The sequence below is a fragment of the Amblyomma americanum genome, chromosome 8 (assembly GCF_052857255.1).
Source record: "Amblyomma americanum isolate KBUSLIRL-KWMA chromosome 8, ASM5285725v1, whole genome shotgun sequence".
Taxonomy (NCBI): Eukaryota; Metazoa; Arthropoda; class Arachnida; order Ixodida; family Ixodidae; genus Amblyomma; species Amblyomma americanum.
Genome location: NC_135504.1, coordinates 124,743,090 through 124,760,093, shown reverse-complemented (window position 1 = coordinate 124,760,093; position 17,004 = coordinate 124,743,090). Strand labels below are relative to the sequence as shown.

Sequence of the window (17,004 nt, the reverse complement as noted above, 5' to 3'; positions counted from 1 at the left end):
GTGGCGTTCATTAGTTCTTTTCGAACAGGGTACCAGTGCCCTAAGTTTTTAATATTGCTCAAGTCCAAACCTCAAAAATGTAGCAAGCGCAGCTACTAAAGCTCAAGATTATCGTCTGCACATCGGTTCTTGCTTATGGTCTGCCAGCTTATTGGGGCAGCCAACGCCGACGCATACAGTCGTGTGACGAAAGCTTGAAACCAAAGCTTTTTCTGCGTTTGCTTCTACGAGGAGAATCAAGCTTACACATAAGTTTCCGTGACGAACAAACAAACTTTCTGAAGAGCGAAGAAAGCGCTCTCCGGTCGCGGCTCCTCAAACATACCGGAGTTGAAAAAATGCCGACTTCATGGGCAGTTCTTGCACCACCGCGGTCGATGAAAGAAACAGAAAGCATTTTTAGAGTACCTCTCTTTAGATTGCAGCACTCAAAACTTCAATACTACATAGAAAATTAGCTGTATGAGCAGATATTGTGAATTGTAGGAAATCAACTTCCTTCGGCCTTCTACTGATATTTTAAGTCGCGTCCCTCCTTAACGACATGACAGAGTGTGTATATTCACCTCAGCGTTGCAGCTAGGATGATGTCCGATCATAGCCATGGGCTTAAGAATGAGTGAACAAGGATATCAGCAGAAAGTATCGATAGGCATATTGCTAGTACACAATATTGCTTTGCAAATCAATAACAGCAAAAATAATAAATTTCCAGACGATGTCTGCTGCAATACAAAGCCTCGAATTATCGTTGTGTAGTGCCCACCATGGCAACAGGTTTTCTTAAACTCTGAGCCTAGCTTCCACGGATAGCAGTTACATTTAGTTTCCCTTGGAATGATTGTTACTACAACGTACCGCTGGTATTGTCCGACCCACATTACATGCGCCCCCCACGTTGACTCCTATTTTCGTCCTCATCACCGTCTTGTGCTATTGTTCTCTAAATTTTAACTCCCTTCTGCTCAACCGGCAGACTTCGGATGCATCTGCTCGATCGGTGTGTCCTTGAGCTGCGCGGTAGGCCTGAAGATTGCCTTTCATATCTTCGTGTCTGGGTGTCCGTATAATCCGATGTTTTGCATGGAATGGTCGCCCCTTCTGAGGATATCGGCGGCCCTTTTCCCTAGTATTCCGTTCATGAAACTCCAGCACGCGTTCTGGGAGTCTGTCAGGGGCTTTCTGGTCATGTTCCCAAAAGAAACCACTAAAGCAACTGCGTTCTCCTCAGCGTCTCGAATCGTGCAACCCCGCAGCGATGCGCCGAGCAGTTCGCTGCATCTGTGGTCAGTTACCCAAACAGCTGCCTATTGGTCACTTTTGTAGATTGATGCATCCACGTACGCAGCATATCCGCGATTTCCAGACCCGCTCAATCGTACTGGACCTGGCCTGCCTCCTTCTCATGTTGTGGGTCGGATGGATGTGCCTTGGTACAGGCGCTACATTAAATGTGCCCCTGATCTCATCCGACACGCCTACCGTCCACTCGATCTGTCTTGATAGCCCAGTCGTCTCAAGAAGGTTCTTCCAGTTGTTGTGAGCAGGAGCCTTTCCCTCTGTGAGATTAGCTGCGCTTCCCGAAGTTCCTCGTGTGTGTAAGGCGTTGAGGACGAGTCATTCGCGCTTTGGACGTACGGAGAAATATTGAAATATTACAAAGATGGCAGGCGAAAGTACCTTCCGCCACAGAGCAAACAAAACAGGGAGCAGTCAGTATCTTGGTGGCAGCAGCAGACAATTCGTACCCGTGCAATGGTCCCGACCGCATATTGGGACACCTGTCTTTGGTGTGGTGATAGACTGACTCGCTATCATATTAGATGGGGCTGTCAGCGTACCACAACAGTCCCGGTGATTCCCAACGCCCCTAGGGAGCAGTGGGAGCCGTCGCTGTAGAGCTGCAACACGCAAAACCAGCTACGGTTGATTGACCGCGCGCGCGGTACAGCAAAAGCCACCGAAGTCCCAGACCAGGGACCCAACCACTAACGACTCCGGTAACGACAGCTGGTTTGAGCAAATAAAGTTATCTCTATCTCTCTCGCTCCGGATAGATCTGAACAATAGGATACAGTGCATCATCGCTTGGGCGTCTTTCTATAGAAACGGCTTAGGTTGTCGATCTAAGTTTCTATGGCGAACTTTTCACCCCCTTTTCCTCATTTCGGATGGCTTAATTCCATCAATGTTGTGCCATCTTGCAGGCGGGACTTTGATTCCTGATAAAAAAAAAGAGGGAGTACAGCCTGTACCATACCACGAAATTAGTCAGAAATCCGCAAACAGTCACATTTTTTTCTTTCCGCCTTTGACAGATTCTAGACCGCTTTGCCCAGAGCCAGAGAGCGCTTAATCGTCGGGCGCTCACAGCTCTCTCTTTGCATCTCCAGCCAGGGAGTGGATATACTTCATTAACGACGAGTTCAAGTGAGTACCGCTTCTCAAGTAAACGGCAATGGACAACTTACGTAGTTTCAGGGTATAGGCCACAGGTGTCTAAGGAAGCCCGAGGAAAATGCCTAAGAAAAGTTACGAGCAGTGCTCCGGAAAACATATGGCGCCGCATATGATTTATGTTGCACAGTGGCTGATTCTTGCAGGTATGCTTTCTTAACACTGTACATTAGAGACGCTAAACCAGAAGGAAGCATTGTGGACGCTACTACCAGCTTCGATAAACGGTTAACTCCTGGGCTGGCAACTGTGCACTGTGTTAAAGAGTTTCCCGTGGCCGCGGAAACTGCGAACCTGACACGACTGTTTCCGTTCAATCGTTGTTCGTACAAACGAAGTCAAGAATCGGCTTCTGATTTCTTAAGTCCTGAGACATTCTAGACATGTCTTAGTAAAAACATTCCGTACAATGTTCCTGTAGAGCCCATGGTCATGAATACGGTATAAAGCTTTCAAAAGCGCTATGACACGGGTGTCAGTACTTAAGGCACGTAGGAACGCATCAAAGGCACAGGCAGAAGGAGGTGGCTTTGGATGTGCGCAGAGGTAGACTGGACGACCGCATGTTCCTTCACCTTCTTCTCTGCGTGTTTTTTCGCGCAATGTATTTTAAACATCGAAAAACCAACTATGCCAACTAAACACCTTAGAAATTACTGCGCCTACGCGCTGAAAGCTGACTGGGATCTCCATGACACTGCACAACTCGCAATAACAACCCCACAATTCTCCAGTGATGTAGGATAGTGGCAGCTCAGCATACGTCAGAAAGAATTATTTGCACGCCTCTGTTGATAGAACTAGCGGCGCTGAAGAAATGAAAGAAGTTTGTGTGCACAAAAGTTGAACTCAACAAATTTTTCTAGAAATGCAGAAGAGTAGTTCTTGGAGGCGATAATGAAATACGAGACGTCCTGAAACATGAAGAATATTTTCTTTCTAAGGTTTTTGAACATTTATAGATAGTTATGACCCAAGGAATAGCTAAGGCGTCAAATATTCCTAGCGGGTTACATAAACATCCAAAAATTGAGCGTTGGCAGTGACATTCAACTTTGTGGACCAATTTTACGTCTTCATGTAGAAAAGATGGTTAATTCAATGCAAGCAACAATTGTCATGAAAGCATGTCGAGGGATGTGTGTGCAGAGAGTGCAGACAAGTATCCCTCTAAATATCTACCAGGTTATAGACCGGCCTTATTTGCCTATACCGACAATGAATATGCATCTATTCAGAAGCGTTGCAGGAGAAGAAAGCGCGAATTCGCTAAAGAGCATTAGATTAAGACGCTTAAGTTTTAAAGCGCGAAGAAAGAATGGATTAAAAATCCACACGTTTGCTGACTGAATGGGTTGCTAAGTAATTAAAGATGTGGGTTGTCGCTAATCCCCTAACAGCGAAGCATGTAAGAATGAGGGGCGGTGTAAAACAACGTATCAAATAAAAGGAAAGGCAAACTGTCTATAAAGTGAGCCATCCATTTCAAGTATGAACATATACGGAATATTTAGAAAATAATTTATCTGTGTCCTTCTGCTGAGGCAAAACCTGCCGCGAGTTACCATGAAATTTTGCTAACCGGAGAAGTAATCACCCACACCGTTCAAAAATAATGAGTCCATGAAAAAAATGTTAAGGAAAATAAGGGATTAGAGCGCACTTAACTGCCAGTTTCAGGTTAAGTGCTTTCGTATTTTGGAGCCCCTTAAAAACACTGTTATCGGTTAACAGAAAATTTTCAGTGCTGGGCTACTATACGCTGGGATTTAAAAAAAAGTAGTAGCAATGCGCTGAACCCCCGTATTACATTCCGTTATTTTATTTCGCTGGATAATTAAAAATTAATTTTGGACTTTTCACTATCGATTTCGCAATGTATGTATGGATTTATAGTCGGCCGCACAGAGAGCTATATTCCTTTGAACAGCATTTAGTCTGTTCTACAGTAGGCGTTGTATGTTTGTGCCTATTGTCTATGCGTCGTCTGAAGAACATTCTTCACTGAGTTCACACCAATCTCGTTGACATGCAGGAGGCTTGAGTTTATCCCGGACTTGCTCGTTGTGTACGGCCACTATCCGTTCGGGGACAACACGGTCGACAACTGCGTTGTCATGCCACCGACCCGTTTATCAGCCGTCCCCTTAGCCGTCGAATTGCGCGGCAGCTACTCCTACGACATGGTGAGATGGTTTGCGGAATCAAAGGCACAAGACTTCGTTATTCGGAAGCAATCTTTAGCTCACATCCGAAAGCGGGAAAGAAACTGGCATGCATTGAGTTATTTGATTGATCACATTGGTGCGGAGTACTCTTTGCGTTTTGTAAGGCCAGTATGCGACGAAATGTAGCGTCCTCCATGCAGTACGGTTCCAATGTGTAATGGGACTGTCACGATGCACTGATCTTATAGCGGAGCCTCAGAAAGTAATGGAAGATGTGTTGGTCAGAATATGCAGTCTTCTATAAGGCAGCAATCTGTTGTATTGGCTCGAAAGTGCTGATCATTATTATGTAATCTTGTATTTAGCTACACCATCTAAGCAGGTAAACTGTTGCCAAAATGACAAGATTCTACTGGCTTAACATTGCGAATTGAAGTATCGAATTTTCAAAAATAGAACTTGGCAAGGTTGTTTCCAGTTGAACATGAATGGCACATTTTCAACTACTACGAAAACGGTGTACAATCTTCTTTAAGAATCCGGAGAAAACATGGAGAAGGTTATTTCTATTATGGAATAGTCAACAAAGCGAGTAAATAATGTGACTTAAGCGAAAGGCTCGGGAAATGCTGTAGGAAGAGCGTCTCGTCTTGAGGGTTATGTCACGAATTCTGCACGTCCCTGCGAATGTTTCGAATAAGTGAAGCTTCCCGCCCCTGGATCGGATATCGTCACGATGCCTGCTCGAGTGTTTTACACAGTCCTCTCTGGCACTCTCTTTTTTGTAAATAAGCTAGTTTGTAGAGAAGCAGGCTATATTTAACATTTGCATGAACTCCGCAGAATCGAGTTCAGCTACTCTGTATGGCAGAAAACTGGTTGGTAGATTTGTGTTAACGCCGTCGAGTCAGGCCCGGGAGTGGAGACGTCTTGCCCCAGTAAACCGGACGTCAAAGGAGGTTTGTATTGCAGACCTCGTCCGCAAATTCCCTTAATTCTTTTTTACGCCTCAGAGGGCAGTGCTGGAGCTGAGCTTGTAGGTGCCGGTTTATTACGCGTGCCGTCGCGGTCCGACTATTCACACGCTGGCGTAAAATTTAGAGAGACGGCTTGTCATCCTTTTGAAGTGACGTTACTTAGTCCGAACCTTGACGTGAACCTCGGCTGTTGGGTTTATGAAAACGACACTTACCTATGTGATTTTCGCCAAGCCTACAAGATCCCGCTTGTTGACGTGAGCCGCTGAAGGCAGCCACACTGGGCACTGAGCAGGAGGGAAGTTTGGGTAGAAACTCATTTCGGGTTTCTAAACGGCTTTTTTGTTTTCAAGTGTCGTCAGTGACGACTGCGTCTTCATTTCAACGGTAGTGTGGAGAACGGATGGCTCCGCGTCAAGGGGAAAGGAGATGTGACATATTCAAGTAGGGGCATAGGCTACTGGGTAGGAGAAATAGCTAAAATACTAGAGGAAAAGCAGGATCGGTAAGATGAGTGTGTTATACTGTACGCCGCTTAACTTGGGAGTCTGAGAGCTGCTAAGCTGGGGTTGTGGTGGAGCTAGTGTGTACAGTGACTGTAGGAAGCAAGTGTAATGTTTCATGGTCTCCTTTAAAAAGTGTGCCTCCTCGGCCATGGGAGGGAAAGGCCAGGATATCTTCGTTCTCCGTATAAAAGTGTATTGGGCAAGCTGATTGGCCTGCTCATAAGCGGCAATTCCTACACTGTCTGGCACCCAAACCCCAGCAACACGATAGGGGATGTTTAAAAAGCACAAGGGTGAGGTCCCAGTGTAAGTCCTTGAGGAAGCAGCGCACGCGAAATGCCCGTGTGGCTGTCATCTGCGGGTAATCTCATCCGTGTGAAAACCTAATTTTTTTCTCTAGTGGCCAGGTTAACCTGATACGCAGTAGGGTCATTCGACACTCACACTTTTCCGTCTATCTCAGCTCCCATCATATATCGTGGCAGGCATTCTACGGAAACATGACGTCTGCGTGGCTCACAAATCCCTCTCAACGATCACCCGCTTCCTACCCCGCTCAAAAACCGTGCCCCCCCCCCCCCAAAAAAAAAAAGCAACAGGACGCTGTCTAAAAAATTCCCTGCTCCGAGTGCCCGGCCTCATACATTGGCAAGACAAAAACCCTCAAGCGGGGAATCGGGTAACACAAACATGACGTCCGGTAAATGAACTCAGCGCTCCCCCTCATAAAATAGCCTTTGAAAAAGCGAGATTATTGGCCGTAAAACGTCATAATGTTAAGAGGAATCGCGTTGAGTCATGGCACATCTTACTCACAAAGGCTACGGTAAACAGGAGTTCTATGTTACGCGCATGTAAATGGTTTTCGCCACGTGATAGCAAAAGGAAAGCGAAACCCACTCCCTGCTGCTGCTTGCTCGTCTATCAGTCATCCCTAAAGAAGAGATCGAGGTGGTCTCGAAACACAAATTTCTATTTTTACTTTTCTTATACACTGTGAGACAGCATCTACGTTCCAGGCTTTTCGCGATATCCTCGTATGAAGTTTCCAACGCTAAGAAGCGAACGTCTAAAGGGTTTTGCTCCGTTTGATTGGTGTTTGCTCGTTTTGAAATAAGCCCACTGTCGTTTTGCCATTATTTTAGGAAATGAAATGGCCCGCCCCGCACAGCACTGCTGGTAAAAAACTTGAGCTCTGGAATGGAAACTACCACCGCCATGGTCGTTTGTTCTAATCATTTCACCATACTCGACTTCTCCCTTTCCGGTAGCCATCAGCTTACCTTGTAATGAAAAATGCGTCAAATGCTCGTGCTGTGTTTTGTTTCAAAGGCACGCCGTGATTGAGGACTGAAATTGTCCAGTAACTTTCGGTATTATATGCAGTTGTCTTTACTTTGCTATATTTTATGCCCACCCTGGCCGTTTGATGTTTTGAGGTAAACATTTCAGTGTGCTCGAGCGTCTGATAGCACCTGAACAGCATGGACGTACGTAAAAGTCACCGTGTACGCTTAGCTGGGCCTAGGTAATTGAAAACATGCAAACGATGAGCCAATTACAGGAGCAGACTAAACGGTGCATCGCTAGGTCATACTGCAATGTTTTATGTTTACCCTTTTTTTTCTCCACCTCCTCGACCCCAGCGCTTCCGCTCCTGTCAATACGCTCCTCTTTATCACTTCCAAGAGGAAGTTGCGAACTGCGCACGCACAACCTCTCGATGCTGCTTACTCTTGCTCTAGCTCATCGACCTCAGGCACAGCGCAACTGTTGGGCATTGCAAATAGACGGCCAATTGGTCTGGGCAAGCGGAATGGCCCGTGGAAAACAGTGCGCGCAAAGTTTGACTCCCGCGTACGTTCCGCCAGATAAATAGCTTTTTACCTTATTTTTTGGTTTTTTCAATGGCGGTACTTTTCTGCAAACACTGTTTGCGAACACTCCGTATCTGCGCTATTTCGGAATGGCGCGTGGGAGCGCTAGAATTCGCTGCGCCACAGTGCCGAGGTTATACGCAATATTTAAATTCTAAAAAAATAATGTGAGTATTACAGCTGGCTAAATATGCCTAATCACAACCAAGCGCCCGACACCAAAGGTTAAAACGTTATATATTATATTTAGTTGGCCATCTTACCCGTGAACAGGATTTACATTTTTTTCTGGCGTCAACCTCAAACACTATTACTTTCCCGCAAAAGGCATCTTATGGCTCAGCAAGCCAATTTAAAAAGAAAAATCTGTGGCGGTATTTCCTGAAACACCCAGTATGTGAGTGACAAGTGTAAAAATCAAAGGACCCTATGAATTATTCTCGTGTGTCCTTTGTCCTGCAGTCGCACGGCCCCGTTGGCGCCGGGGAGTGGGAAAGGCGACAGCTGCCGACCCTTCCACTTGTCTCGGTAACCATGAAAGGCCGCTGGACAAGGGCCTCTCAGGGACAGCCGCTGCAGTTTTTCTCGCGCTGTGAAAAGAATCCCATAGCGGCATCATTTGGGAGCTACACACAGGTGAGCGAGCGCCGCTACATTATCTGCAACGCCATCCTCTAGAACGAGTATCCTGAGGGGAACAGATCGAGGTTGCGGCTACTTAGCTCTTCGAGAGTGGCTCCTTGCGTGGAGCAGTGTAGAATTGGAGGAGCGCAAGTGGATAAGCTTCTGTTGAGATCATTTTATATCGTATCGAAAGGTGTGCGAAGCACTTCGTCTAACGCCAAAAAAGCCACATTTGATGCCAGCTTTATAGTTATTTCAGAAGAGAACACTCCCGCGTCCTGCTCCACAATTACATATTTGCCTACCTGGGACTGTATCAAGAACAAAATGATGAACTGGTAGCGGGCACGTATAACGTTGCATACCAAGTGCATTAATGTGGTCCAAATGTTCAAGAGTGTGGTAACATTATGGAAGATGAAGTTTGTATCACCGTCAGCTGTATATAAGGGTTGAGGAGGAGAACACCTGGGCATATGTCTGTCCTAGACTAGCGATGGTGTTTGAAAAGAAAAACGTATTTTAATACAGCAAAAAGTGCCCACCTTTGCTTTTCGCGAAAAAAGAACAAAATTTTGGCTGAGTATTGCATAAATAATGCATTAGCTAGTCAGCAATGCACATACAAATACTTAGGTGTTATAATGTCGAATGACAGTTCATGGAGTGCACATGTGGACCATGTGGTTAGCAAAGCTGGTAGGGCGCTGAATTTCCTTCGACGTAATTCAAAGTGTTTGCAACAAAACATCACGAAAACGGCTTTCATATCACGTGTGCTACCTATCATGGAGTATGCAGTCGTTGATTGACAAGCTGGAGAGAATTCACAACAGGGCAGCAAGGTTTGCCTTGGGAAGGTACGGGCGAAGAGATAGTTGTACGGAAATGAAAAATTATTTGCAATGGGAATTCCTTGCTTCTCGTAGAAGGTAGTTAATGCTGAAATTTTTCTACTCCATATTTCACAATTGAACCGGCATAAGATCGGGAAAATTATTTTAACAGCCCTTTTACGTTTCAAAACGACATGATCATTCTTGCATAATTCGAGTGTACCGTGCCAGGACAAACTTGGTTGCCAATTCATTTTTTGTCAAGAGTGTGCAATAGTAGAATCAGTTATCGGAGGTGCAAGTGTGATCTGTTAATGAACATATCTTTTTTGCAAATTTGTAACCCTCGTGCTGTAACGCCTTGGGGCAATGCGGGGTAAATATTGAATAAAGAATAAAAAATAAAGATTGGTTTTTGCTACACTAGAGGACGTTAAAGTTCTCAAATAAAAGAAGGTGTCTTTCTAAAGTAATGCACTCGCCGTTGATTTCATTTTAAAAGAAACCACGCCTGAATAATGCGCAACATTCCCATCTTACGTCCTGGGCTAAATCGATTTTTGCTGATCAGCTATCTGCGCAGAGACCCGAAATTAGGAAAATAAAAAGATACCTGCAGTAATGAAAGCAGACTCCTCGTGACTAAAATACAAATAAGAGTAAACGACGCCATGTTGAAGACAGCGCGGAAGCCTGGGCCATTGGCTTCAACACGGAATGCGCACTAGGGTAAAGAGAGAGACTCTTTAATGAAGAAACAGAGAATTTAGCCGGCGTTTCAATATCGCTGGCATGCTACTCTGCGTAGGGAGGGGAATTTGGGAGATAAAGACTGAAGGAGAGCAGCGTGGAACAGGTGGAAAAAAAAGCGAAGATAAAATGCAGCCATGAAATGGGTACTAAGGATGCAGTGGCGAGTCCTGATGTAACCTATGGAATGATGGAGTGCATAGTCCGACGAATGGGCTGACGAAGTTCACTGCAAGAAGAATGCATGAAGGTAACCTGCAAGTGAATTTAGAGCTTATCGAGATGTCCAATGTCTTTTAAATATGTAAAAAGAAGGTTCATTGCAAGTGTCTGTTGCCTGAAGCAGGCTAAGGGGCCTAAAACTTTGTCCATTGTTAGGGGCACTGGGCAGAGCTTCTGCATGCAATGTTCATAGTACGCACGCTCGTTAGCATACGTAGGGCACTCAAGCAGGATATGTTCCACAGTTTCTATCGAAGCACAGTTGTCCCAATGCGGACTGTTCATTTGTCCAAAACGGTATCGCAGGCCATTTGTATATGCAGCATTCAGACGAAGTCGGTGATAAAGTGTTTCGAGTGGTCGCGGAATTCGGGGTGAGAGTCTTGATCTAAGATGTGGGTCGATTGAGTGAAGAAATTGGTACTGATGTGTCGGCAAACTCCAAAGCCGATACGTTTCTTCGTACGCAAAACTTTTAGCCATTTGGGACTCATCAGATTTCGTGAGAAAACTTCGAATGTATCTCTGATGTTGATGGCCCGTAATGATGGCCCTTACGGGCCGCTTCATCTGCTTTTTCATTAGCCATAATGCCACAGTGAGCAGGTACCCACTGAAATGTTATGCAGTGGCCTGCGGCAATAGCTAAATGATGGATATACCCAATGTCCAGAGAATAGGGTAAAAGTAGCATCATTGGTATGCCCCATCGTCTCAACGAATTCGTCGGAATGCCACCAGCAGCAGTCACTGATGTAGTGAATCTTCCTAGGCTTCTCTATTGGCTCCACCTTTCTATGGACAAAGCTCACAATATGGCGTGACGGCCGCATTCCGCCACGAAATGGGAGACGGCGGACACAGGACAGGGTGAGCAGCACATGTGAACAAGTGTACTGCGTCAGCCGTTTTTCTTGTATATACCACACGCTGAGTTTTCAACCACGTAATAATGCAACGAACATTTTAAAGACAACACGGCGCTGTGGCTACAGATATCTTGCAAAGATAATATTGCAACGGCCCTTTGATGAGATCTCAATACGCCTCTCTTACAGGTGTGCAGGGGTACCAATTACGGTCCAAATTTAAGATACCAGCCCCAACATTACGCCATGCTGACTTACGATGCAAAAAACCGGACTTTGTTTGCGTACGATAACGAAGCGGGACTGGCTGCAAAAGTACGTGATTATTGTCGCATCTTTCCGAGAACTCAGTTCCCTTTTGTTTGAAAAAGTTTTGCATTGTGCACACTTCAGCATGCTTGTTCCACTAGACCGTAATAGCCTAGAAAATCACCCAGGCGTTCAAACTGAACTTTGCTGAGTGGTGTTAGAAATCTTAATATGACCGCCTGGAGTCACTACTACTGACAAAGTTAGGTTTTTTATTTTATTGGCGAATTTATTGTTTAATGAGCGGCTTCCCAGGGCGAAAACGCGTCATGTACACCTGGTCGTAAGCTTCTTCCAAGTTATTCCTCATATTTATCTGTGTATCCGGTAATCCGTAACATAAATCTCTCCAAAAAGCGGTGATGATCTTATAAACAGAGTTTTAAAAAATCCGTGTGGATGTTTTATTTTCGTAATTAATACACGCAGCTGTGCAAGGTCAAGGACACAGCGCTGGACGTCACATTCGGCATCGCCGCATACGACGTTGACTACGACGACTACGCCAACGACTGCGGGATGAGAAACAAGTTTGGAAAGCACAGTCGCCTCAAGGCCCTTAGAAATGTCAAGGACTACTACAGAAGTCTCGCCAGCAAGATTTTCAATGAGGCACGATGCACAAAAGTTGTGTCGTGAGGCCAGTGTGTTGGCCATTTCTCACCAGCCCTGGAGAAGACTTCGCGCACGGTTCTGCCAACACAGCAAAGAGACCACCAACGATTGGACTGAAAAAAAAATGCAATTATAACATGACATCCAGTTTTTTTTTATATAGGGGACATTTCGTCACGTACTAGCATTCATGAATAAAAATTCGGCAATACCTTTTTCGATACAATTTGTACGAGAACATATCTATATTCAGGAAGTAAATACTCAATGGCGCCTGCCCAAGCTGAACACTGGACCAATATCGTGACCTGTTCAAGATTTTGATAATACCGCTCTCGTCCTGCCATACGCTAGCCGTCCCAGTTGGCTCGGGTCGTGGTCCAACGGCTTCAGTGAGGCGGTGGTCCCGCGTTCGCAACCCAAAAAAGCAAGAAGTTTTCTCCAAATCGAAAGCTTCAGTGGAAGCTTCATATCTTTCCTTCCGAGCTGTGTGGTGCACCTGGGTGGAAACGAAGGAGTTATTTCTCTCAAGTTACGAATGCTTAGGGAACTCCCCAAAGCATATTACCAACATAATATTCTATTCTTCTGGAAACTTTGTTTCACGATTTATGAAACATAGGAAGCATTAGCTTCGAATAAGGACTCCAGAAAGTCAACAAACATTTTTTGCGGCGACATCTCAACCACAATTTGCACAAGAGTGAGGGTAAAAAATATTTCGTGGGAGTTCAAAACGCGTTTTGCCTCCTATTTGATATTTAATGCCGTCAGAACTAGTCTGTGTGAGCGCTGGAATCATTATAAAAGTGAGGAGTTTGACTGCCTAGAAAGAGTAGGCCGTTACTGTAATATAATGGAACAGCAATTCGCCGTATTCCTGTTTTCGTACAGTTACAAAGACACAAAAGTAAAGTGGAGTTTTGGGCTAGTTTGAGATTCATGATTTGCAGGGGGGCTTAGCGCGAGATAAACTGAATGCGGAAGTGCAGCTATCCACTGATTAGATGAGGGGGCTAGATAAAGGCAAGCTTGAGCAACATAGTCAGGTGCTGAACGACGACAAAAATGGCACCGAAAGAAACCGGAAGCACCTCTTCCGCCTTCAAGCATCAATACCCGAAAAGCTGCTCAGCATTTGAAAACATAGATTCCTTTCGCACCAGCACAACCGACGCTTCACTTACACACTTATCGCTTCCTAACTTAAGAATGAATGACGCCTCAAGAACCTCCATTGCTAGTGGCTCTTTATGACGGTCAAGAACTTTTGTTTTTCCAAAAAGTAGATTACATTTGCAGCTCAGACAATAATTAGGCAGGTTGTTAGAATGGGTTTTTAAAATAAGCAGCCTGTTCCCTTAACCGTTCATTAAGGCAGCGATCGGTCTGCCCTGTATAGACGCGGCCACAGCTCAGAGGAACTTCGTAAAAACACCAACTTTGCACGCAGCGAGCTTAGTTTTTATGGCCAGGCCTCGCCAGTGCGCAAAGGCATGACAGTTTTTAAGGTGCCATGAAAACAACATCCACGCCAAAGTTTAAAAAAAGCCGACTTGACTGTCGCAAAAGGCGTGCTTAAGCAGCTACGTAAGCGAGAAAAGAGACTTGCTTTCAGCAGTGTCATGGAAGCAAGGCAGAAAAAAATGATGTGGTGGCTGACGTTCACCGCGTATCGCAAAACCATAAAAGGATAGCGGGCAAGTTTGGTGTGGACGTCGTTTTCAGAGCACCTCAAAAACTGTCAAGCCTTTGCGCACTGGCGAGCCGTAGCCATAAGAAAGTCTCTTGCAGCATCAAGCATAACTAAGTTCGCTGCGTACAAAGTTGGTGTGGTATACGAAGTCGCTCGCAGCTAACTTCTTTCTCTGAACTGTGGACCCTAAACATATACACCATGCTTTTTAAGTCTTTGGTTTCATTTCTCGCAGATACAGCGAAATGTATGGGGAAAAAATTTCAATTGGCTGTCTGCACAATTATTGTCACGTATAATTGAAGTGGGCGCAAAACTTGGACAAGGACCAAAAAGCAACACATACGGCGACTGACAAGCGCTTGCCAACTTGCCCTCTTGCCCTTGAATTGTCACGTAAAACAGGCTTTTATATTTTTCGCGATCTACTTTCATTTTATCGCTTAATAAGCAATTTAACAGGCTAAATACGTAGTTTAGGTAATGTGCAAAAGTGCCTCCAATTTTTATTACCTTAAACAAAGAAGTTGCACGGTGTACCTTCAAAGTCTTGCTTCCACAAATGTTGGCATCACTCCTTAGTGTTCCAAATCTCCGAGCGCTCTTTCCTGGTCCCCGAGTGAGGTTGTTTTCAGCAACTACCGTGCTGAATGTCATTATCGACTGTAGGTCTTCAAGATCATGCGACTGAAAAGGAAAATTTCAGTGAATTCAGCTCTTTAGCGTTTTTCTTGACGGGGATTTATCCGATGACGTAACGTGTGGGAATTGCATCGAGTGGAACTGGTTCAGGTGTTTATTGGTGTTCAACGTCCCAAAGCGACTCAGGCTATGAAGAACACCGTAGTGAAGGGCTCTGGAAATTTCGACCACCTGGGGTTCTTTAACGTGCGCATACATCGCGCAGTACACGGGCGTCTCGAATTTCGCCTCCATCGAAATGCGACCGCCATAGCCTGAACCGAACCAGAGTCTTTTGGGTCAGCAGCCGAGCACCATAACCACTGAGCCAGCGCAGCGGCGCATCGCGTGGAATTGCCAGGATGAATCGTTTGCATTGTTGCGCAATAAAGGTGGAAAAAGTGCTGAAGAAATGGTGAGGCGGAAGCTGTCACGAGAGGATTTTTGAAAATGGTAACCTTAACCTTGTCTCTTGCAGGCAATGCTGCTGCCAAGTTCGGTACATCCGTCATGGAAATAGGTGAATCTTGTACAATTCGAAGACAGAGTGAGGCGCCAAAATATAGCGTCGACCGTGAAAGACCCAAAGTCACCTTGGAATAGCAGATTTTTTTAGGGGCGTAGACAAAGCTAGATGTTGTTTTTCCTTGTACCCAATGCGCACAAAGGAAAAGAAAGTCACCGCATCGAGTCACCTCTTATACCAATTCAATTGATCTTTACAACATTTGGCTTGGGCACGTCCGAACTGCCAATACCAATATCAACGGGCGAAATCGAAAGTGCGCGACCAGAAAGAGGGCTACCCACACCTACGAGTGTGCGTCACACAGCGGTGCTGATATCAACAGGTCCCTTTTGCAGCGTCCGACTGCGGGAGGGTGGTGGGCAGAGAGCATGTGACAGGCGCGCCCGTGTGTGACGCGCAGAGAATAGGTCACGTGACCTCAGTTTCGGCCACGTGCGGCCTAAGAATTGCGCTGCTTCTTTGACCAGAATGGAAGTTCATAAATTCCAAACAACTCATATATATATATATATATATATATATATATATATATATATATATATATATATATATATATATATCTATATATATATATATATATATATATATATATATATATATATATATATATATATATATATATATATATATATATATATATATATATATAGAATTGCGCTGGTTCTTTGACCAGAATGGAAGTTCATAAATTCCAAACAACTCATATATATATATATATATATATATATATATATATATATATATATATATATATATATATATATATATATATATATATATATATATATATATATATATGCACATTACATGTAGTTGGCTACGAGTCTCTCAAAAGGTAAGGAGCCGAACAGTTAGTTAAAATGTGCACTCTACGGTCTTAGCTAACCAGCCTGTTAGTGAACGTGTCGTTGCACTATTCTGTAGGACTGCAGCGCTGATAATGCTTTCCGGATAAAAGCAGGATTAAAACTCAAAAACCCTACTTTTAAATTCGCTGACAGCTTTGGGTAAAACACCCCGCCAAATCCTGTCCGCAGCAAAGCATCCCGTTGTCTGTTTCGACACTGCAAAGCAGAAATCGTGTGTTGAGACCCAATACTCAAGAGACTGGGATAAATCAAGAATACGAAAAAATTACTCAAAAGTGTGGACGAATGAAATGAAACGCTCCTGTAAGAATTTTCAAATCTACCCATTTTATGGAAGGACCAGAACAAGCAGCAGCGCCTCAGCGCTCGCGAAACCAACGCAATTGAATTTGCCGGCTTGGCAGGAGCAAATGGCCGCCGCGTCTTGACAGCGTCCACAGGACGAGGTGGTTTTGAGAAGAATCCAATTTCGCTTTTTCCTGGTTGTCTCATACTGGCCGGAACGAGGTGGTCCGTTTGATTTACAGTCGCGCCTCTTGCTCAGGGCTGGGCAGCCTGCTGACCAGCCCTGGATTTGAGATACATCGTGCGGTTTCCCAGAAACGGAAGTGTCGCAATACTCGCCGCACAATATGACACAGTAGAATTGCTTCCTGCGTGTCAGGGCTAACTTTTGATATATTTCCACAAATGTATGAGGTCGGCTGCCTCATAACATTCTTTACTGTGGCAGCAGTGACTACGAAATATATTGGACTGTTCAAAGGAGATGAAGGGGGGGGGGGGGGGGTAGTGGAGTGAACAAGCATAAAGTGTACTATAAACTTCGTTTCATTCTCGGAAAATTGTTGGTGGAAAAGTGGAAAAAGTGGAGAAAGTGGAAAAGAAATACCACTGAAGTGAAAAGCAGGTCAAGGTCAGGTAGCCTTGAAACACTGCTTGCCGGGCATGGCTGGTCGCTGCGCTGACATTCATACAACACACGGTACGCTATTTCCTACACGTTTTACATTTCATCA

General features: G+C 44.8%; 1 protein-coding gene across 1 annotated transcript; it reads left to right on the top strand.

The window, feature by feature from the left end:
• Window positions 1-8,459: 8,459 nt before the first annotated feature.
• LOC144100671 (uncharacterized) lies at window positions 8,460-12,370 on the top strand. Its single transcript, XM_077633537.1, has 3 exons — window positions 8,460-8,621; window positions 11,476-11,601; window positions 12,025-12,370. Exons 1-3 carry the CDS (start codon window positions 8,520-8,522, stop codon window positions 12,232-12,234), a joined length of 438 nt encoding a protein of 145 aa, XP_077489663.1. The 5' UTR covers window positions 8,460-8,519; the 3' UTR covers window positions 12,235-12,370.
• Window positions 12,371-17,004: the final 4,634 nt, after the last annotated feature.